Here is a 24,001-nt window from a genome sequence, read left to right on the forward strand (position 1 = left end):
GCTGAGTTGCAGTTACAGGCTACCACTAGACAGTGAATAAAGGCAAACTACTTCCCGTTCACTGTGTAGTGTGGGTGCAGAACAGCTGATCAAAGTGGGTGCAAGTTGTTGGCAACCCGGCTATCAGTGACTGCACAGGATAACTCATTAGCCTATTTTGGCCGGAAAACCTCTTTAAAGTGAATGTACATTCGCTTTAAAGTGTCACTGTCGTATTTTTTTTTTTTTTTTTTTAGTCCAGGCGATTTTAAGAAACTTTGTAATTGGGTTTATTAGGCAAATATGCCATTATCTGCATTTAAAAAGCCTTTTCCCAGGTCCCCCCCCTCCCTCCTCTTTTCTATCCACAGCAAAATATCAGGAAATTGTGACTTGTTGCATTAGACATACCCAGTCTGTTCTAGGGAGAGGGGAGGGGGGAGGAGGGAGTTAGCCGGCAGCAGAGAGCTGAGAACAGAGGATTACAGGCACTGAGCTGGGTGACAGCGGTATTTAGAGGTCAGAGAGGTCAGTGCTGACTGTCAGAGGAGATAGCCAGGTAATGTAGTTGTAAATTAACTCTTTGTTGTCCTGTTTTGGTGTCTCATTTCCCTCTCTCCATAGGAGAACAATGAAGACAGGGGGGAGAGCATCAAATTGCTTTTTCATGATAAAAATTCATTTTTCAGCTAATAAACCCAATTACAAAGTTTCTTAAAATCGCCTGTACCAGTGACACTTTAAGTATTGCCCATGGATAGAATGATGCCTGTGCGGGGAAGCCGATGCCAGGGTGCTTTTTTATTGAACCGTGGCCCGGTTCCCGTGTACGGCGCCATTCTACTCACGGGCACCAGACCGGGGATGAAGCACTGGCGGCGGGCCTCTATGACGCGGCTCCATTAGAATCGAGCTTCAATCACCGGCTTCCCCGTGCCGGCGCCGTTCTATCCATGGGCAATACTTAAAGCGAATGTGCCTGACGGTACATTCACTTTAAGCTCTATCCTACATGCCCAGAATATGTAGATTCATTGTTAGCCCCAGGAGGGGCATATGTACAGTGTGTGGGGTTCATCTTATTGAGATCCCCTTGTCATGGTGGGATGGTGCACACTATTTGATTAAATGGTATCCTAGGACCTACACTTTTCTATAGCAGTATAGCAGCAATTTAAACAATCCATATCCTAGCATTTGCAGTGTGCTATTGTACTAGTTTGTGTTTGCTTTATTATCCCTTATTAGACAGCTGATCCTGATGCCTTATTGGGCGGTCCCTGTAACTAATATTTCCCATAAGACAGGAGGTCCCTATAGCTTATATCCCCCCTATAGGTAGTTCTCCTCATCAGGTAGTTTGTCAGTTTGGTAGTTAACACCAGCAGATAGGTAGGTAGGTCCTCACACCAGCAAAAATTAAAGTGAATGTGGTTACATTGCGACAGTCTGAAGGATGGATTTTTGGTTATTGCAACCAGACCCCATGCATCTATATTAGTTGCGATGCAGGTGCACAACATTTTGTAACCTCATTTGACTCAGATCCTCCACTAGTCACAAGGTTCCACTGCCATTGCACAGTCATCTGGGAGAAACTTTAGGTTGTGATATGTCACGCATTGCCAACAGCTATCTGTTCAGTGCAGCCAAGGATAAACTCGCCCTAAGCTATAGGGGTTACATAAGAGGAACATATAAAAGTGCCTATATCTGACTGCAGGTACCGAGGCTTCAGCGGAGCAACCACTTCTGTCCATAACCAGACTGCACACATTGTAAGTATTATCTCTGATCACAGGTATCACTATAGGCTGTAGCTATATAATGGGGGTGAACCTGTTATGAATGCATTTATGTTGACTCCTGTTATACATGACTAGTACCCTAACTCTACTACCCTTACTCTATTGGCACATGGTATTGTATGTATTGAGTTCCCCCTTAGGGTACACACCCACACACCGTATACACAGCAGATACGCAGCAAAAACGCAGCAGATCTGCAGCAGATTTGATGCTGTGTTCAGTTATTTAGATCTAATCTGCTGCGTATTTGTTGCGTATTTGCTGCGTATCGCAGCAGTAAATAAGCTGCGTATACGGTGTGTGGGTTTGTACCCTTAGGTACCCTCAGCAGATATGCAGCAGATTAGATCTAAATAACTGAACACAGTATCAAATCTGCTGCGTATACGGTGTGTGTGTTTGTACCCTTACACTGTATCCTTGACTGCTCAGCATTTAACTGTAATTATAGTGCTTGAAAAGCACTATATTGTAATCCGTATTCTTCTTCTTCTTCTGCTTCCGTTTCTTCTTCCAGCCATTTTTCTGCGCGTAATACAGCCCGAACCGCTTTGCGCACAGACTCCGTTCAAACTGCGTTTCGAAGCCCTCGGCGGTGTGTGGTGTGCTATCTATTTTTCGTTTCGATCCGATTTGTCGTTTTTAAGAAATTTACGTTTAAAGACCCCAAATTTCCCATAGAAAATAATGGCCCATTGCAAATAATGGCCACACTCTAACCGCTGACAGCCAATCACAGCACATATGCAAATAGCTGAAATATAGCAGCCAATAGGAACTCTAAGGTCTCGTCATGCATTGTATCACACCATCCACAGTCACATGTCCATTATTGGCCAATAGAAGATGTAATATATGGAAGGTCCTTAACCATTTTGTCTCCCTGACATGAGTAAGATTGTCATGGTAACCGAGCAATGATCTTTACCATTATAAGTAGCAGAGGTCAGTCAGTAAAATAGCAGAGCTGAGGCAGCCATGTAGCAGGTACGGGATCCAAGCTGCTCTTAAAGGGACGGTACCCAAGTCGCTCTTAAAGGGACCCAAGCCGCTCTAAATGGGTCCCTTTAAGAGCGAACTAAGTACCTGTAGGAGCGACCCAGGTCCCTTTAAGAGCGACCTGGGTCCCTTGAGGGGGTAAATGGGTCCCTTTAAGAGCTAAATATGTCCCTTTAACCCTTTAAGGACATGGCCCATTTTCGTTTTTACGTTTTCGTTTTTTCCTCCTTGTGTTTAAAAGGTCATAGCACTTGCATTTTTCCACCTAGAAACCCACATGACCCCTTATTTTTTGCGTCACTAATTGTTCTTTGCAATTACAGGCTGAATTTTTGCATAAAGTACACTGCGAAACCAGAAAAAAATTCAAAGTGTGGTGAAATTGAAAAAAAAAAACGCATTTCTTTTATTTGGGGGAAATGTGTTTTTACGCCATTCGCCCTGGGGTAAAACGGACTTGTTATGCATGTTCCTCAAGTCGTTACGATTAAAACGATATATAACATGTATAACTTATATTGTATCTGATGGGCTGTAAAAAATTCAAACCGTTGTTAACCAATATATGTTCCTTAAAATCGCTCTATTCCCCGGCTTATAGCACTTTTATCCTTTGGTCTATGGGGCTGTGCGAGGTGTCATTTTTTGCGCCATGATGTGATCTTTCTATCGGTACCTTGATTGCCCATATACGTCTTTTTGATCGCTTTTTATTAATTTTTTTCTGGATTTGATGCGACCAAAAATGCGCAATTTTGCACTTTGGGATTTTTTTTTTGCGCTGACGCTGTTTACCGTACGAGATCAGGAATGTGATTAATTAATAGTTCGGGCGATTACGCACGCGGCGATACCAAACATGTTTATTTATTTATTTATTTGTTTACTTTTATTTAAAACCTGGGGAAAGGGGGGTGATTCAGACTTTTATTAGGGGAGGGGGCTTTTTACTATTAACAACACTTTTTTTTTTTTTTTACACATATACTAGAAGCCCCCCTGGGGTTAGGGTTATTCCCCCCTGGGGTTAGGGTTATTCCCCCCTGGGGGACTTCTAGTATATACACTTGGATCTCTCATTGAGATCTCTGCAGCATAGATATGCTGCAGAGATCCATGAGATCGGCACTCGTTTGCTTTCGGCTGCTGCAGCCGAAAACGAACGAGTGCCGAGCCGAGGACGGCGCCATCTTGGACGCGTCCCCGGCCGGCATCAGTAACGGAGATCGCTCCTCCGGGACAAGGTCCCGGAGGAGCGATCTCCCCACTAGACACCAGGGAAACGGTGCCTCCGGTAATCGGAGGCAGCTGTCAACTTTGACAGCTGCCTCCAATTAGCTAATTAGCGGGCACGGCGATCGGACCATGCCCGCTAATAGCAGCGGTCCCGGGCTACTCGCGGCACCCGGGATCGCGGCACTTCAAAGCGAGGCCCAGCTTTGAAGTGCAAGTGAGGACATAGGACGTACCGGTACGTCCTATGTCCTTAAGAGGTTAAGAGCGACCTGGGTCTCTTTAAGAGCGAAATATGTCCCTTTAAGAGTGATCTGGGTCCCTATAAGAGCGAAATATGTCCCTTTAAGAGCGACCTTGGTCCCTTTAAGAGCGAAATATGTCCCTTTAAGAGCAAAATGGGTCCCTTTAAGACCGACCTGGGTCCATTTAAGAGCGAAATATGTCCCTTTAAGAGCAAAATATGTCCCTTTAAAAGATAAATTGGTCCCTTTAAGAGTGACCTTGGTCCCTTTAAGAGCAACCTGGGTCCCTTTATGAGCGAAATATGTCCCTTTCAGAGCAAAATGGGTCCCTTTAAGAGCGAAATATGTCCCTTTAAGAGCAAAATGGGTCCCTTTAAGAGCGACCTGGGTCCCTTTAAGAGCGAAATATGTCCCTTTAAGAGCAAAATCGGTCCCTTTAACCCTTTAAGGACAGAGCAAATTTCGATTTTTGCGTTTTCGGTTTTTCCTCCTTGTGCATAAAAGGCCATAGCACTTGCATTTTTCCACCTAGAGACCCACATGAGCCCTTATTTTTTGCGTCACTAATTGTACTTTGCAATGACAGGCTGAATTTTTGCATAAAGTACACTGCGAAACCAGAAAAAAATTGAAAGTGTGGTGAAATTGAAAAAAAAAACGCATTTTGTTTATTTGGGGGAAATGTGTTTTTACGCCATTCGCCCTGGGGTAAAACTGACTTGTTATATATGTTCCTCAAGTCGTTACGATTAAAACGATATGTAACATGTATAACTTATATTGTATCTGATGGCCTGTAAAAAATTTAAACCATTGTCAACAAATATACGTCACTTAAAATCGCTCCATTCCCCGGCTTATAGCACTTTTATCCTTTGGTCTATGGGGCTGTGTCAGGAGTCATTTTTTGCGCCATGACATGTTCTTTCTATCGGTACCTTGATTGCGCATATACGACTTTTTGATCGCTTTTTATTACAATTTTTCTGGATTTGATGCGACCAAAAATGCGCAATTTTGCACTTTGGGATTTTTTTGCGCTGACGCCGTTTACCGTGCGAGATCAGGAATGTGATTAATTAATAGTTCGGGCGATTACGCACACGGCGATACCAAACATGTTTATTTATTTATTTATTTGTTTACTTTTATTTATAACCTGGGAAAAGGGGGGTGATTCAGACTTTTATTAGGGGAGGGGATTTTTACTAATAATGACATTTTTTTTTAAACTTTTACACATATACTAGAAGCCCCCCTGGGGGACTTCTAGTATAAGTGATCTGATCTCTCATAGAGATCTCTGCAGCATAGATATGCTGCAGAGATCCATGAGATAGGCACTCGTTTACTTCCGGCTGCTGCAGCCGGAAGTAAACGAGTGCCGAGCCGGGGACGGCGCCATCTTGGAGCGGTCCCCGGCCGGCTTCATTTACGGAGATCGCTCCTCCGGGATAACATCCCGGAGGAGCGATCTCCCCACTAGACACCAGGGATGACGCTGCGTCCGGTAATCGGATGCAGCTGTCATGTTTGACAGCTGCATCCGATTACTGTATTAGCGGGCACGGCGATCGGACCGTGCCCGCTAATACCTACGGTCCCGGGCTACACGCGGCACCCGGGACCGGCGCGGTTCAGAGCGGGGCCGCCGCGCGGCTCCGCTCTGAACTCCCTTACCGGCATCAGGGCGTAAATTTACGCCCGATGTCGTTAAGGGGTTAAGAGCGACCTTGGTCCCTTTAAGAGCAAAAAATGTCCATTTAAGAGCGACCTGGGTCCCTTTAAGAGCGAAATATGTCCCTTTAAGAGCAAAATCGGTCCCTTTAAGAGCAACCTTGGTCCCTTTAAGAGCGAAATATGTCCCTTTAAGAGCTAAATGTGTTCCTTTAAGAGCAAAATGGGTCCCTTTAAGAGCAAAATATGTCCCTTTAAGAGCTAAATCGGTCCCTTTAAGAGCGACCTTGGTCCCTTTAAAAGCGAAATATGTTCCTTTAAGGGCAAAATGGGTCCCTTTAAGAGCAACCTGGGTCCCTTTAAGAGCAAAATGGGTCTTTTTAAGAGCGAAATATGTCCCTTTAAGAGCAAAATCGGTCCCTTTAAGAGCGACCTTGGTCCCTTTAAGAGCAAAATGGCTCCCTTTAAGAGCGAAATAAGTCCCTTTAAGAGCAAAATCGGTCCCTTTAAGAGCGACCTTGGTCCCTTTAAGAGCAAAATATGTCCCTTTAAGGGCAAAATGGGTCCCTCTATGAGCAACCTGGGTCCCTTTAAGAGCGACCTGGGTCCCTTTAAGAGCGAAATATGTCCCTTTAAGGGCAAAATGGGTCCCTTTAAGAGCAACCTAGGTCCCTTTAAGAGCAAAATGGGTCCCTTTAAGAGCGACCTTGGTCCCTTTAAAAGCGAAATATGTCCCTTTAAGGGCAAAATGGGTCCCTTTAAGAGCAACCTGGGTCCCTTTAAGAGCAAAATGGGTCCCTTTAAGAGCGAAATATGTCCCTTTAAGAGCAAAATCGGTCCCTTTAGGAGCAAAATCGGTCCCTTTTAAGAGCAACCTGGGTCCCATTAAAAGCAAAATATGTCCCTTTAAGGGCAAAATGGGTCCCTTTAAGAGCAACCTGGGTCCCTTTATGAGCAAAATGGGTCCCTTTAAGAGCAAAATGGGTCCCTTTAAGAGCGAAATATGTCCCTTTAAGGGCAAAATGGGTCCCTTTAAGAGCAACCTTGGTCCCTTTAAGAGCGACCTTGGTCCCTTTAAAAGCGAAATATGTCCCTTTATGGGCAAAATGGGTCCCTTTAAGAGCATTCTGGGTCCCTTTAAGAGCAAAATGGGTCCCTTTAAGAGCAAAATCGGTCCCTTTAAGAGCGACCTTGGTCCCTTTAAAAGCGAAATATGTCCCTTTAAGGGCAAAATGGGTCCCTTTAAGAGCAACCTGGGTCCCTTTAAGAGCAAAATGGGTCCCTTTAAGAGCAAAATATGTCCCTTTAAGGGCAAAATCGGTCCCTTTAAGAGCGACCTTGGTCCCTTTAAGAGCAAAATATGTCCCTTTAAGGGCAAAATGGGTCCCTTTACGAGCAACCTGGGTCCCTTTAAGAGCGACCTGGGTCCCTTTAAGAGCGACCTGGGTCCCTTTAAGAGCGAAATATGTCCCTTTAAGAGCAAAATGGGTCCCTTTAAGAGCGAAATATGTCCCTTTAAGAGCAAAATGGGTCCCTTTAAGAGCTAAATATGTCCCTTTTAAAGCGAAATATGTCCCTTTAAGAGCAAAATCGGTCCCTTTAAGAGCGACCTTGGTCCCTTTAAGACCGACCTTGGTCCCTTTAAGAGCGAAATATGTCCCTTTAAGAGCGAAATATGTCCCTTTAAGGGAAAATGGGTCCCTTTAAGAGCAACCTGGGTCCCTTTAAGTGCGACCTGGGTCCCTTTAAGAGCGAAATATGTCCCTTTAAGAGCAAAATGGGTCCCTTTAAGAGTGAAATATGTCCCTTTAAGAGCAACCTAGGTCCCTTTAAGAGCAAAATGGGCCCCTTTAAGAGCGAAATATGTCCCTTTTAGAGCGAAATATGTCCCTTTAAGAGTGAAATATGTCCCTTTAAGAGCAACCTAGGTCCCTTTAAGAGCAAAATGGGTCCCTTTTAGAGCGAAATATGTCCCTTTTAGAGCGAAATATGTCCCTTTAAGAGCGAAATATGTCCCTTTAAGAGCAAAATGGGTCCCTTTAAGAGAGACCTGGGCCCCTTTAAGAGCGAAATGGGTCCGTTTAGAAGCGACCTGGGCCCCTATAAGAGTTACCTGGGCCCCTTTAAGAGCAAAATGGGTCCCTTTAAGAGCAAAATATGTCCCTTTAAGGGCAAAAAGGGTCCCTTTAAGAGCAACCTGGGTCCCTTTAAGCACAAAATGGGTCCCTTTAAGAGCGAAATATGTCCCTTTAAGAGCAAAATCGGTCCCTTTAAGAGCAAAATATGTCCCTTTAAGGGCAAAATGGGTCCCTTTACGAGCAACCTGGGTCCCTTTAAGAGCGACCTGGGTCCCTTTAAGAGCGAAATATGTCCCTTTAAGAGCAAAATGGGTCCCTTTAAGAGCGAAATATGTCCCTTTAAGAGCAACCTGGGTCCTTTTAAGAGCAAAATGGGTCCCTTTAAGAGCGAAATATGTCCCTTTTAGAGCGAAATATGTCCCTTTAAGAGCAAAATCGGTCCCTTTAAGAGCGACCTTGGTCCCTTTAAGAGCGAAATATGTCCCTTTAAGGGCAAAATGGGTCCCTTTAAGAGCAACCTGGGTCCCTTTAAGTGCAAAATGGGTCCCTTTAAGAGCGACCTGGGTCCCTTTAAGAGCGAAATATGTCCCTTTAAGAGCAAAATGGGTCCCTTTAAGAGCAACCTGGGTCCCTTTAAGAGCAAAATATGTCCCTTTAAGAGCGACCTGGGTCCCTTTAAGAGCGACCTGGGTCCCTTTAAGAGCAAAATGGGTCCCTTTAAGAGCGAAATATGTCCCTTTAAGAGCAAAATCGGTCCCTTTAAGAGCAACCTTGGTCCCTTTAAGAGCTAAATGTGTCCCTTTAAGAGCAAAATGGGTCCCTTTAAGAGCAAAATGGGTCTTTTTAAGAGCGAAATATGTCCCTTTAAGAGCAAAATCGGTCCCTTTAAGAGCGACCTTGGTCCCTTTAAGAGCTAAATGGCTCCCTTTAAGAGCGAAATAAGTCCCTTTAAGAGCAAAATCGGTCCCTTTAAGAGCGACCTTGGTCCCTTTAAGAGCAAAATATGTCCCTTTAAGGGCAAAATGGGTCCCTTTATGAGCAACCTGGGTCCCTTTAAGAGCGACCTGGGTCCCTTTAAGAGCGACCTGGGTCCCTTTAAGAGCGAAATATGTCCCTTTAAGGGCAAAATGGGTCCCTTTAAGAGCAACCTAGGTCCCTTTAAGAGCGACCTTGGTCCCTTTAAAAGAGAAATATGTCCCTTTAAGGGCAAAATGGGTCCCTTTAAGAGCAACCTGGGTCCCTTTAAGAGCAAAATGGGTCCCTTTAAGAGCGAAATATGTCCCTTTAAGAGCAAAATCGGTCCCTTTAGGAGCAAAATCGGTCCCTTTAAGAGCAACCTGGGTCCCTTTAAAAGCAAAATATGTCCCTTTAAGGGCAAAATGGGTCCCTTTAAGAGCAACCTGGGTCCCTTTAAGAGCAAAATGGGTCCCTTTAAGAGCAAAATGGGTCCCTTTAAGAGCGAAATATGTCCCTTTAAGGGCAAAATGGGTCCCTTTAAGAGCAACCTTGGTCCCTTTAAGAGCAAAATGGGTCCCTTTAAGAGCGACCTTGGTCCCTTTAAAAGCGAAATATGTACCTTTATGGGCAAAATGGGTCCCTTTAAGAGCAACCTGGGTCCCTTTAAGAGCAAAATGGGTCCCTTTAAGAGCAAAATCGGTCCCTTTAAGAGCAACCTTGGTCCCTTTAAAAGCGAAATATGTCCCTTTAAGGGCAAAATGGGTCCCTTTAAGAGCAACCTGGGTCCCTTTAAGAGCAAAATGGGTCCCTTTAAGAGCAAAATATGTCCCTTTAAGGGCAAAATCGGTCCCTTTAAGAGCGACCTTGGTCCCTTTAAGAGCAAAATATGTCCCTTTAAGGGCAAAATGGGTCCCTTTACGAGCAACCTGGGTCCCTTTAAGAGCGACCTGGGTCCCTTTAAGAGCGAAATATGTCCCTTTAAGAGCAAAATGGGTCCCTTTAAGAGCGAAATATGTCCCTTTAAGAGCAAAATGGGTCCCTTTAAGAGCTAAATATGTCCCTTTTAAAGCGAAATATGTCCCTTTAAGAGCAAAATTGGTCCCTTTAAGAGCGACCTTGGTCCCTTTAAGAGCGACCTTGGTCCCTTTAAGAGCGAAATATGTCCCTTTAAGAGCGAAATATGTCCCTTTAAGGGCAAAATGGGTCCCTTTAAGAGCAACCTGGGTCCCTTTAAGTGCGACCTGGGTCCCTTTAAGAGCGAAATATGTCCCTTTAAGAGCAACCTAGGTCCCTTTAAGAGCAAAATGGGCCCCTTTAAGAGCGAAATATGTCCCTTTTAGAGTGAAATATGTCCCTTTAAGAGTGAAATATGTCCCTTTAAGAGCAACCTAGGTCCCTTTAAGAGCAAAATGGGTCCCTTTTAGAGCGAAATATGTCCCTTTAAGAGCGAAATATGTCCCTTTAAGAGCAAAATGGGTCCCTTTAAGAGAGACCTGGGCCCCTTTAAGAGCGAAATGGGTCCGTTTAGGAGCGACCTGGGCCCCTATAAGAGTTACCTGGGCCCCTTTAAGAGCAAAATGGGTCCCTTTAAGAGCGAAATATGTCCCTTTTAGAGCGAACTATGTCCCTTTAAGAGCAAAATCGGTCCCTTTAAGAGCGACCTTGGTCCCTTTAAAAGCGAAATATGTCCCTTTAAGGGCAAAAAGGGTCCCTTTAAGAGCAACCTGGGTCCCTTTAAGCACAAAATGGGTCCCTTTAAGAGCGAAATCGGTCCCTTTAAGAGCAAAATATGTCCCTTTAAGGGCAAAATGGGTCCCTTTATGAGCAACCTGGGTCCCTTTAAGAGCGACCTGGGTCCCTTTAAGAGCGAAATATGTCCCTTTAAGAGCAAAATGGGTCCCTTTAAGAGCGAAATATGTCCCTTTAAGAGCAACCTGGGTCCCTTTAAGAGCAAAATGGGTCCCTTTAAGAGCGAAATATGTCCCTTTTAGAGCGAAATATGTCCCTTTAAGAGCAAAATCGGTCCCTTTAAGAGCGACCTTGGTCCCTTTAAGAGCGAAATATGTCCCTTTAAGGGCAAAATGGGTCCCTTTAAGAGCAACCTGGGTCCCTTTAAGAGCAAAATGGGTCCCTTTAAGAGCGACCTGGGTCCCTTTAAGAGCGAAATATGTCCCTTTAAGAGCAAAATGGGTCCCTTTAAGAGCAACCTGGGTCCCTTTAAGAGCAAAATATGTCCCTTTAAGAGCGACCTGGGTCCCTTTAAGAGCGACCTGGGTCCCTTTAAGAGCAAAATGGGTCCCTTTAAGAGCGAAATATGTCCCTTTAAGAGCAAAATCGGTCCCTTTAAGAGCAACCTTGGTCCCTTTAAGAGCAAAATATGTCCCTTTAAGGGCAAAATGGGTCTCTTTAAGAGCAACCTGGGTCCCTTTAAGAGCGAAATATGTCCCCTTAAGAGCAAAATGGGTCCCTTTAAGAGCGAAATATGTCCCTTTAAGAGCAACCTGGGTCCCTTTAAGAGCAAAATGGGTCCCTTTAAGAGCGATCTGGGTCCCTTTAAGAGCGAAATATGTCCCTTTAAGAGCAAAATCGGTCCCTTTAAGAGCGACCTTGGTCCCTTTAAGAGCGAAATATGTCCCTTTAAGAGCGACCTGGGTCCCTTTAAGAGCGAAATATGTCCCTTTAAGTGCAAAATCGGTCCCTTTAAGAGCGACCTTGGTCCCTTTAAGAGCGAAATATGTCCCTTCAAGAGCGAAATGTGTCCCTTTAAGAGCAAAATGGGTCCCTTTAAGAGCTAAATATGTCCCTTTAAGAGATAAATCGGTCCCCTTAAGAGCGACCTTGGTTCCTTTAAGAGCAAAATATGTCCCTTTTAGAGCGAAATATGTCCCTTTAAGAGCAAAATGGGTGCCTTTAAGAGCGACCTGGGTCCCTTTAAGAGCGAAATAGGTCCCTTCAAGAGCTAAATGGGTCCCTTTAAGAGCGACCTGGGTCCCTTTAAGAGCGAAATATGTCCCTTTAAGTGCGAAATCGGTCCCTTTAAGAGCGACCTTGGTCCCTTTAAGAGCGAAATATGTCCCTTCAAGAGCGAAATGTGTCCCTTTAAGAGCAAAATGGGTCCCTTTAAGAGCGAAATATGTCCCTTTAAGAGATAAATCGGTCCCTTTAAGAGCGACCTTGGTCCCTTTAAGAGCGAAATATGTCCCTTTAAGAGCGAAATATGTCCCTTTAAGAGCGAAATGGGTCCCTTTAAGAGCGACCTGGGTCCCTTCAAGAGCGACCTGGGTCCCTTTAAGAGCGAAATATGTCCCTTTAAGAGCTAAATGGGTCCCTTTAAGAGCGACCTGGGTCCCTTTAAGAGCGACCTGGGTCCCTTCAAGAGCGACTTGGGTCCCTTTATGAGCAATATGATTCCCTTTAAAGAGCGACCTAGGTCCCTTTAAGAGCGACCTGGGTCCCTTTAAGAGCAAAATGGGTCCCTTTAAGAGCGAAATATGTCCCTTTAAGAGCAAAATCGGTCTTAAAGGGATCCATGTATCTCTTAAAGGGATCCATGTAGCTCTTAAAGGGACGGGACCCAAGTCACTCTTAAATGGACCCAAGTCGCTCTTAAAGGTATGGGACCCAAGTCACTCTTATTGGGACGGGACCCATGTCGCTCTTAAAGGAATGGGATCCAAGTTTCTCTTAAAGGGAAGTCACTGTTAAAGGGGCACTCTTTTCAAGCACTATGTATTTTCCTGGAAATGCAAATCTAGTTATAAATACTCCCCCCTCTCCACACTCCAACCTGTCAAAGGCGCCTGACTGTCATTTTCCGGAGTGGCAATCACATGACCATGTTAGCACCCAGTGTTGGACTGGAGTGCCTTGGGGCCACCAGGGGAAATCATTCTTGGTGCCAGGCCGGACTGGGACTAAAAATCAGCCATGGCATTTCAGAGCACACAGGGCCACTTGTCGTGCGGTGATAAGTTATGAGACCATGTTGTCAGTGCAGCACGGCTACATGTTGTATCATCACGGCCATGACTGGAATTATTGATAATAACACAGTAAATGGGGTCAGAAGCTTCTGTCTCTGTACTATGTTGCGGTGCTGCAGTTACAGGTCATCACTACTACACAGTGTACAGAGACAGACTGCTTCTGGCCCCGATCACCGTGCTGAGTTTAACACCACCACCACATACTGACTAATACCACTACATACTGACTAACACCACTGCATGCTGACTAATACAACTGCATACTGACTAATACCACCACATACTGAATAATACCACCACATAATGACTAATACCACCGCATACTAACTAATACCACCGCATACTGACTAATACCACCACATACTTACCAATGTCACAACATACTGACTAATACCACCAAATACTGACTAATACCCTCGCATACTGACTAATACCACCGCATACTGACTAATGTCACCACATACTGACCAATACTGCCACATACTGACTAATACCACTGCTGCTACTAAATAACATCCACTGTACACAGATCACTATTCCCTCATCCAGTCATATAGAGGTGGACGCAGCTCCACACAGGTTCTGTACACCATATGCATTACAGTGCAGTTACATCAGGTGACTCACAGGGGACGTCTTCTCTGATCAGAGTTCTTCCCTTTTCATTTTCTTCTCCGAGCCACAAATCCACAGAATCTGCCAGACAGACATATTAGGCTCCTTACTCTGGCACTATCCTCATCTCTCTACTAACTGCACATCTGTATTGGCCCCTTAACACCCTTGTTTAGTAGGTAGGCTGACTCTATGTGACCCCCTTATAGTATATGCATCCCTCTATGTAGCCCCCTTATAGATGGCCGCCTCTCCCCCTATGATGTCCCCCCACTTATAGATGGCCCCTATTCTCCCCCTTTTACACATGGCCCCTCCCCCCCTTGTAGATGGCCCCTTCTCCTCTTCTCCCCCCCATCTTATAGATGGCCCCCTCTCTCTTCTCCCCCTCCCTTATAAATGGCCCCCTCTCTCTTCTCCCCCTCCCATAAAAATGGTCCCCTCTCTCTTCTCTCCCCTCCCTTATAGATGGCTTCCTCTCTCCCCCCTCCCTTATAGATGGCCCCCTCTCTCTTCTCTCCCCCTCCCTTATAGATGGCCCCCCTCTCTCTTCTCCCCCCTCCCTTATAAATGGCCCCCTCTCTCTTCTCCCCCTCCCGTATAGATGGCCCCCTCTCTCTTCTCTCCCCTCCTTTATAGATGGGCCCCCTCTGTCTTCTTCCCCCTCCCTTATAGATGCCCCCCCCTTCCCCCCCCTTATAGATACCCCCCTCTCTCCCCCCTCCCTTATAGATGGCCCCTTCTCTCTCCTCCTCCTTATAGATGGGCCCCTCTCTCTCCCACCTCCCTTATAGATGGCCCCCTCTCTCTTCTCCTCCCTCCCTTATAAATGGCCCCCTCTCTCTTCTCCCCCTCCCGTATAGATGGCCCCCTCTCTCTTCTCTCCCCTCCTTTATAGATGGGCCCCCTCTGTCTTCTTCCCCCTCCCTTATAGATGGCCCCCTCCCCCCCTCATAGATGGCCCCCTCTCTCTCCCTCCTCCCTTATAGATGGCCCCTTCTCTCTCCTCCTCCTTATAGATGGGCCCCTCTCTCTCCCACCTCTCTAATAGATGGCCACCTCTCTCTTCTCCCCCCCTCCTTTATAGATGCCCCCCTTTCTTTCCCCCCTCCTTTATAGATGGCCCCCTCTCTCCCCCCTCCCTTATAGATGGCCCCCTCTCTCCCCTTCCCTTATAGATGGCCCCCTCTCTTCGGCCCCCTCTCTTCTCCCCCCTCCCTTATAAATGTCCCCCTCTCTCTTCTCCCCCCTCCCTTATAGATGGCCCCCTCTTTATTCTCCCCCCTCCCTTATAGATGGCCCCCTCTTTCTTCTCCCCCCTCCCTTATAAATGGCCCCCTCTCTCTTCTCCCCCCTCCCTTATAGATGGCCCCCTCTCTATCCCCCTCCTCCCTTATAGATGGCCCCCTCTCTCTTCTCCCCCCTCCCTTATAGATGGGACCCTCTCTTCTCCCCCCTCCCTTATAAATGGCCCCCTCTCTATTCTCCCCCCTCCCTTATAGATGGCCCCCTCTCTCTTCTCCCCTCTCCCTTATAGATGGCCCATTCTCTCCCCCCCCTCCCTTATAGATGGCCCCCTCTCTCTTCTCCCCACTTCCTTATAGATGGCCCCCTCTCTCTTCTCCCCACTTCCTTATAGATGGCCCCCTCTCTCTTCTCCCCCCTTCCTTATAGATGGCCCCCGGTCACCTCAGCCCGCTCCTGTCACCTCCGCTCCGGTCACCGCAGCCCTCAGGGCCTGTTCCGGTCACCGCAGCCCACTCCTGCCCGCTCCTCTAATCCAATCAACGTGGAGCAGTGTGGAGCAATATGGGGCCGCTGCGGGTCGGGCCATGCAGGCTGCGGTGACCGTAGCTTTTTTTTTTTTTTATTATGCAGCCTGGGCGGCCCACGTACTGGTAATCTGGCCAGCCCAGCGGGCATTTGCCTGGCTTGCCAGATTACCAGTCCGGGCCTGTTCGGAGCCCACCCTTCAGCCACTATACTTATCTATAGTAACATTAATAAGGGTCCAGTTACACAGCGTGATATGGGGCAGTGTAGGGCTGAATACATTTGCTAATCAGCAGGGCAGGAATACACAGAGATGTGCGGCCTACAGCAATGATTTTACAGCCGCACAAAAGATCAAATTAGCCGACTATGGGGCATTTGCTTGTCACCTGATCTCTGGCACTTTTACATGGGGCTTCCTAGGAGCGCTTGTTACCGATAATTGGCCGGGCTATAAGACAATTTTCTTTGCATGATATCACTGTATACTACTGTATGCTACCAATAACACCAGTATATAAAGAGCAAATATCCCCACACATATTACCGGCATACTGTTACTGACCAGATCCTGTATACCAAGACCAATATTACCAATAATACCAGGAGGGAAATGTTATCACCATATATATTACCGCCATAGTGGTGCTGACCAAATCCTGTGTACTATGACCAATATTACCAATATACAAGGAGGAAATATTAACGCCACACCACAACCACTACCATCACTATCATATTGTTACTGACCAAATCTGCCAAACTAAAACCAATGAACACCGCACCAGATTACAAAAAACAAAGAACACCATCGCATACTGACTAACGCCACCACATACTGACTAACACCACCGCTGCTAGTGAATAATCCACTGTACAAAAATCAATATCACCTCATCCAGTTATATAGAGGGAGACCCAGCTCTTCACAGGCTCTATACACCATATACATATATCTAGTGACTCACAGGGGACGTCTTCTCTGATCAGAGTTCTTCCCTTTTCATCTTCTTCTCCATCTGCCCAGGGACATTATGAGAACTTCTCCGAGCCACGGATCCACAGAATCTGCCAGACAGACATATTAGGCTCCTCACTCTGGCACCATCCTTATCTCTATACACACTGCACATCTGTATTGACCCCTTTAAGCCCTTTTTCAGTGGGTAGCCCTGATTATTTGTAGCATAAATGTGTGTATATATAGATATCTATATCTATATATATATATATATATAACCCTTATAGTATATTCCCCCCTCTGTGCAGACACATACTGTATATGGTCCCTTGTTCAGTCCTTCATATAGATGGCCCCATGTGCATCTACTATAGTAGAGTGCCTCCCTCTGTGTAGCCCCTTTATAGTAGATGACAACCTCTGTGCATATATCAGGGGTAGGGAACCTTGGCTCTCCAGCTGTTGCAAAACTACAACTCCCATCATGCCTGGACAGCCAAAGCTAAAGCTGTAGTTTTGCAACAGCTGGAGAGCCAAGGTTCCCTATCCCTGTACTATAGTATATGGCCCCTGTGTAGTCCCCTCAATATAGATGGCCCCTCTGTGTAGTCCACTATAGTAGATGCCCCCCCCCTCTGTGCGTGCCCCATTGTATACACACCGCCCCCAGTGTAGTTACCCTTATAGATGGCCCCTTTGTTGTTCCCCTTATAGATGGCCCCTCTGTGTAATTCCCCTTTTAGATGGCCTCCATTGTTGTCCCCCTCTGTGTAGTGCCCACTATAGATGCCTCATCTGCGTTGTCCTCCTTATTGATTGCCCCTCATCCAGTGCCCCTTATTGATGGCCCCCTGTGTTGTCCCCCTTATAAATGCCACCCTGCGTTGTCCCCCTTATAAATGGCCCCCTTGTGTTATCCATCCCCCATATAAGTAGTCCCCTTATGTTGTCCATCCCCATCCCCATATAGCCACCTTAGCTTGTCCATCCCCAATATAGCCCCCTTATGTTCTCCATTCCCCTATATAGCCCTCTTATGTTCTCCATTCCCCTATATAGCCCTCTTATGTTCTCCATTCCCCTATATAGCCCCCTTATGTTCTCCATTCCCCCATATAGCCCCCTTATGTTGTCCCCCTCTGATAAAAAGAAAAAACACAAGACAACTCACCTAACCACTTGCTCCCCCGTCGGTCGCGGGTCTCTTCTTCTCTCTTCCCTGACAGATGAGCAGCTCCATGGTGAAGTCCCGGACAGCGCTTTCACTGAGCTCAGTGTGCGCCGCAGCAGCTGGGACTTCTGGTATGCACTCCCTAAACCGGAAGTCCCAGCCCGCCGCGGCGCACACTGAGCTCAGAGGTGACACGCTGCCCGGGACTCCACCACGAAGCTGCTCATCTTTCGGGGGCAGGGAACACACTCTTGTGATCGAAAGCAAATCACTGCTTGCAGTCACAAGAGTGATTGACAGGGCGGGAAGCCTATGGCTTCTCGCTCTGTCAATCAGAACACTGCTACATTTAACTGGAAGTGATTGTTACGATTGCTTCCAGTTAAAAAGGAAGGTGCGGCCCCTGGCCCTTCTAGGGGCAGGGGGCCCCTCTTGGGCATGCTGGATGGAGACCACATTGCTGCAGTCTCCAGCCCTGTGTCCCCTGACTGAGGGGCAGGGCCCACTCCAGCTTGGGGCCCACCGGGGATTTCCCCGGCCTGGGAACTGGCAGCTGCAGTGGAGCTGGAGAGGTAAGTATACAGCTCTGTTATGTCCCCTGTAGCCTCATCAGCATCACAAAAGAGCAATTCACACCAGACAACCGCCTTTACATGAGTAATACCAAATATATATAGCATGACCTATTCTGGCCCCATGTTGTTTTTATTTTTCTATCTACACAGCTGTATGGGGGCTTATTTTTTACAGGGTGAACTGTAAAATTTGAGAGGCACTTTAATCCCTACTTTTTGGCAGGAGGCTAAGTTGGCAGACATAAAGGCCTTCAGTGCCATCTTAACGTCTTAGAATCACCACATTCATGTAGCGAGGGGGGACATAGGAAACAGCCATGGCATCTATGTCAGGAACGCAGGGAGTGTGAGAGCATACATAGAAAGTATACATTTATGTGCCCCGTAATGCCGCTCGTGGGTCTGTCTGATCTTTGGACGGTATCTGGGAATGTCACATACCCGACTCGGGGTGCTGCAATGTCATGGGCCCGCTGATGGATAGTCCATTTAGCCAGTCAGTCTATTCACTAACTGGATAAGCGGGCAATCCATCAATGGGGTATGTCACGTTGCAGCAGCAGAATCTGCTGGAGGCCATCGGGGAGATAATGCAAAGGCATCACTACGGGGCCACAAGGATGGGTAAGTATTCTTTCTTTTTATTCCCCCCCCCACACACACACACACATACCTGCTTATGTTTTTTTTTTTTTATTAATGGGATTTATCTTTTAACCCCTTAATGACCAGCTCATTTATTGTGTTTTGTCTCTTCCTGTGTTTGAGCAGCCAAAACATTTTTATTTTTTGTTATTGTCGCGGCTGTATGAGATTATATTTACGCAGCAGAAATTGCATTTTTTTTTTTCAGTGTAGTTTGGTGGTAGATAGAAAACTATGTAATTTTTGTAATTTCCTTTTTTGCAGGACGAATGTTGAAAAGGAAGTGATTGACATTTTTTATTTTTATTTTATACGGTTCGTGGTGAATATTACATAAGCTGTTAAACTAGTTCTTCAGGTCAGGGGATTACTGTTTTACAACTCTTATATGCTAATGCATTATACTGTGTGTCACTTTACACGGGCTGCTACTAGGGGTACACTTGGAAGGCTGTTCGCCACAGTAGAAGGATCTTAAAGGGGTTTTCAGGTTTAGAAAGACATGGAAGACTTTTTTTTTTTTTTTTTAAAAAGGGCATGATTCTTGTCTCCAGTTTGAGTGTGGTTTGCAATTAAGCACCATTCACTTCAATGGAACCGAGTTGCAAAACCTGCACCTACATTGGAGACAAGAATCGTGCCTTTTCTAAAAGAAAAAAAAAGCCATGTTTTGATAACCCCTTTAAATTAGTTTGTTTATATACTTGGAAATTTATTGCATTTTTCTTGAAAAATTAAAAAATTACAGAAATAACTAAATAACAATGAACTATTGCAGTCCTTAGGGTAAGTCTGGAGAATTTGTTAGGAGGGGTCAACTGCAAGTTAAAGGGGTTTTCCGATTAAAATTGACTTGTCCCTTATCTACATGATAGGGGACAAGTAGGAGATTGTGGGGGGGTACAACCTCTGTTCCCCCAGCAATCACCAGATCGGGGCCTCCGACTCCTTTGTTTTGTATAGAGCCATGGGTCAGCACATAACCCGCAGCTCTACTCATTTTCGATGGAGCCGCCGGAAAGAGATGAGTGCTGTACTCGGCTCTCTCTGGTGGCTTCATAGAGAATGAATAGAGCTGCAGGTTACGTGCTGACCCATGGCTCTATACAAAACAAAGGAGTTGAATTTTTAAGAAGATTTTTAGGGGTTTGTCTCATACGCTGGAAAATGTTAACCCCCGCTTGACCGCAGCAGGGTTTACTGTGGAGCATCCCCGGTGGTGTTAGTCGGAGGAGCGGACGGTCACTTGTTAGGTGTTGTAGTGTAACATCACTCCGGTGGTGGATGGCCGAGATACAGCCGGACCTTGGGATGTTGTCACGTGACGCCAGTGCCTGGTGGGCACACAGGTGTAATGGCACACCTGCTTTTAGTTTACAAGGACGGTTGTACCCTTTTCCCCTGTGGTCAGTCTCCTGCCAGGTTGCTACTGGGTCCTTTGGGGTTATGTCACGCATAGCCAGAGTGGTATAGTGACCCTCCCGGATGATAGGACCCGCCACCCACAGAAAGGGGAGAATGTTCCAAAGTTGCTGTGTGTGCTGTGTTGGTGGTGGCGAATAATCACAGAGTCTTGAAATAAAGTTGAGTTGGTTTACTACTTGTAAATGTGCAGCAGGTATTACAGGAGTGACAATATAAGGTTTCTTTGAAACACACTTGACAACGTTCCAATAAACACTTGATAAGAGAACGACCAGATCTGTAGGATAAGTGCAGTGTACAATATAGTCGTGTCGGTTGAGTTGTGCTGAGTGTTAGGGCCACAGCGGCGTCCCGTGCTCCGGACCGCCGCCGCACCCTCTCTCCTACATCTGCAGCAGCCGGTGTCCGTAGGCAGGGACCCGGCGCTGCTGTTGCTTCGGCCCCGGGGGGCGCCTCACCTCACCGCGCTCCTGCCCGTCGCTGTGCCGGCCGGCGCGCGCGTCCCCGTCTCCTAGGGCGCGCGCGCGCCGGCTGTCTCAGATTTAAAGGGGCAGTGCGCTCCTAATTGGCTTGTATGTTAATCACTCCCCCCTGTTCCAGCCCTGCCCCCTTCCAGGTGTTGGAGCCTCTACATGCTTCCCATAGCGTTTGGCCCAGCTCCCTGTTGTTCCTGATTCCTGTCCACTACCTGGTCCCTAGTCCTTGTTCCTGATTCCTGTCCGCTACCTGGTCTCTAGTCCTTGTTCCTGGTTCCTGCTCCTGTGTTACACTATTGCTCCTGTGTTCAGCCTGACACCTGCGGTTACGCCTACAGACCTCTGCCAGCACCATCTCCTGCCTACTGCTCCTGTCACGCCTCGCCTGCCGTCACTAGCAACCAAGCCAGGGGTAGCGACCTGGGGGTCGCCTGCCGCAGCAAGTCGATCCCGCCTTGCGGCGGGCTCTGGTGAAAACCAGCGGCCCCTTAGACTCTACTCCCTGGTGAGGTTAGTGCCATCGCTGGTGACGGTCCAGCGGATCCACTACTCCAGGCGTTACACTGAGTTATACAAGAAGTAGAGTAGCAGAGAATAGGATGCCGTGAGAGTCTCAACCCATGTAGGATTGTGCTCTGCCGGGAAGCTCCCAAAGCTCTTCCAGCAGGTGAGCATCTCCGAGCTTCTCCGATGAGACACTCTACTGCCCAGAGAGCTTCGGGGACCTCTGGCCAGACAGTGTGCATCACACTGCCAGCGCCGGGAACGGGACAGAAGATGCGCAGCTGCCGGGAATGGGTCACAGGTGAGTTGAATTGTTTTTGTTTTTACAGGGGTCGCCGCATACGGTGGGGATGCGGCCACTGTAAAAAAGTCGTCTTATATGCTGGAAAATACGGTATGTGTACAGTTATGGGTGTATAGATGTGTGTTTATATGTTTTGCATTCTACCAGTAACCACATTTCCCTCCAAATGTTCTGAAATGGTAAATGGTGCCGTGAGAAGGTAATCCCCTTTGATCATGCCATGATCGTAGACCGTGGCGGCCAAAGGGTAAACAGGTAGAATCTGAGTTTTTTGCTGCTAGACTACCTTCTGTGGCTCTTTTTATTTTTATGGAAATTTTTATGTTTTTATCTCTTTCAGAACAACAACAATGAGTGGAAAAATTGTCCCTCAGAAACTGGCCAAAGGGGTGGATATCTGTGCTACCGACAAATATTTTTACATTGTCCGGTCAGATCTTAATTGTTACATGAGATCAACCAACTTCAACCGTGGAGAAGATCTGGTCATCTACAAGTTGCATCCTGCATGCAGAGGCGGAAACCATTACCTGGCTCATGAAGATGAATTCTTCTATATACTTAAGGGGAATAGTTATCGCCGTGTGACAAACATGAACACGGATAGTGATGCAGTGGTGTACACCTTACATCCCAAATGCCAAGGAGGAGACTACTACCTGTCGGCTTTTAATCATTTCTATATAATTTATCAAAGCCGAGGAATTTACCGTAAAACCAAGAACTTGAATAAGGATGAAGACAGTGAAGAATTCCCTCTGCACCCCAGCTGTAAGGATGGACTTTATTATTTCGGCATAGCTGATCACTATTACTTTGTGAAGCCTCATGATGAGTGGGGGATCCAATACCTAAAAAGCACTAATTTCAACACCAACGACAATCCTGAGACCTTCTCCTTCCATCCCAATGTCATCAGCTTTCTACCAGGGGGTCTTGGGGTTACTATGGGGGCATCTTTTGGTAACTGGGTATGTATCAAGACCATCAGTAATGATTCCAATACCCCTATTCAATGGCAGAAGAAGATCACCAAGACAATTGGATATGAAAAAGAGAAGATGTCTAGTGTAGAGAGTAAATGGAATGTGGCCACTACCGTCTCAGCAGAAACCGGTGGTCTGACGGCCACAATTGCCAAGAGTCAGTTCTCTGTTACAGCTGAATATGGTGGATGCAATGTCAACACAGACAGAGAAAGCTGGAACCAAGCCACCCAAGTTGAGGAGACCATTACCGCTACTCTGCAACCTAATCAGAAGATATATGTCTGGACCTACCAACTTGGCCTTGGTAAAGAGCCTGTGCTGCACTGCCGCGACATGAGAATTTTAGATAACTCAAAACCCCCAACTAATAATCCATTGCCCCCCGCTAACTAGTTATCAAACAGGCCTGATGGAGCTATTGCAGTGTGAGTAAACTGTCATGACTAGAGATGGGCACAACTTGAGCATGCTCAGGTCCATCCGAACCTAAGCGTGCGGCATTAGATTACCGGTGGCTGAAGAAGTTGGATGCAGTCCTGATATACATGGATACAGCCTATGGCCTATCGCTATATCCAAGTTTTCCTGGATTCCCTAGGGCTGCATCCAACTTCTTCAGCTACCAGTAATCAAATGCTGCATGCTTAGGTTCGGATAGATATGGATACATATTTTTGCGGCCAAACATATACGCGGTAAACTCCGGCCGGGGATTTACGCTACTTGCGGCCAGCTACGTACGGAGCGCAAACTTACGCCCGCAGTCTACTTACGCTTCCGAGCCCCTACGTAGCGATCTGACAGTGGTCTTTTACTTGGATATCTTCGCCTAGCCCCGGACACCCCACAGAACCTTTTGGATTGGCACAAAAAGATGGCAAAATGAAGAAATCACCACTACGTACGGGACCGGATGTTACGAGAAGGGACAAAGTCCCAATGCTTCACCTATACTAAGTAAAAGGAGGGAAGATGGCCACCCCCACGAGGAGGACCATTTCTGTTTATCATTGCCAGGCCCTTAATTATAATAATAATAATAATAATAATGATAATAATCCATATGAAATACCTGATATGTAATCTGTAACAGCAGCTTCTCTCAGAATCATGCCGCCATTATGGTAAATAAATCAGTATATAAAGTGTGGACCTGCAGTCATGTTACTTTATTATATTCATACTGGAAAACCCAACAAAGTCAACGACAATATGAGAATATGAAAGTATTTGTTCAAATGACCAAAACAAGGGTGTAGGTATCGTGCGCGGTACAGTCATGTCCGGACCGTAGTGCTTGATGGGACTCAAAGCTGAGGACGGAGGTAAAAGTTTTATCCAGGCCGGGTGCTTATCAGGGCTTATGGGACCCTCAGCCACATGAGAAGACGCTAGTAATGTAGTATACCAGAACATGGTTCCTGTGGCTGGGCTGAGGATGGCACCTGTCAACAAGTGTTATTATATATTTAACATGTTTTATGTGCAACTATTCTGTGTATTTCTGTTACTGGCAGGCAGAGATGGGTTACATGCTTTACACTGCACACAACACACTACAGCGACATCTACTGACCGTAGTGGGAACTGCTCTAGGTAG

General features: G+C 46.5%; 1 protein-coding gene across 1 annotated transcript; it reads left to right on the plus strand.

Moving 5' to 3' along the window:
* The first annotated feature begins 1,647 nt into the window (after positions 1 to 1,647).
* LOC138801973 (uncharacterized) lies at positions 1,648 to 22,935 on the plus strand. The gene is made up of 2 exons (XM_069985069.1): positions 1,648 to 1,757; positions 21,753 to 22,935. The coding sequence occupies exon 2, from the start codon at positions 21,763 to 21,765 to the stop codon at positions 22,792 to 22,794; it is 1,032 nt and encodes a 343-aa protein (XP_069841170.1). The 5' UTR covers positions 1,648 to 1,757; positions 21,753 to 21,762; the 3' UTR covers positions 22,795 to 22,935.
* The last annotated feature ends 1,066 nt before the right edge of the window (positions 22,936 to 24,001 follow it).

Source organism: Dendropsophus ebraccatus, chromosome 9 (genome assembly GCF_027789765.1).
Source record: "Dendropsophus ebraccatus isolate aDenEbr1 chromosome 9, aDenEbr1.pat, whole genome shotgun sequence".
NCBI classification, from domain to species: domain Eukaryota; kingdom Metazoa; phylum Chordata; class Amphibia; order Anura; family Hylidae; genus Dendropsophus; species Dendropsophus ebraccatus.

Bases quoted from the DNA above. Each gene is read 5' to 3' on its own strand.
- LOC138801973 (XM_069985069.1), top strand. From the start codon at position 21,763: ATGAGTGGAAAAATTGTCCCTCAGAAACTGGCCAAAGGGGTGGATATC.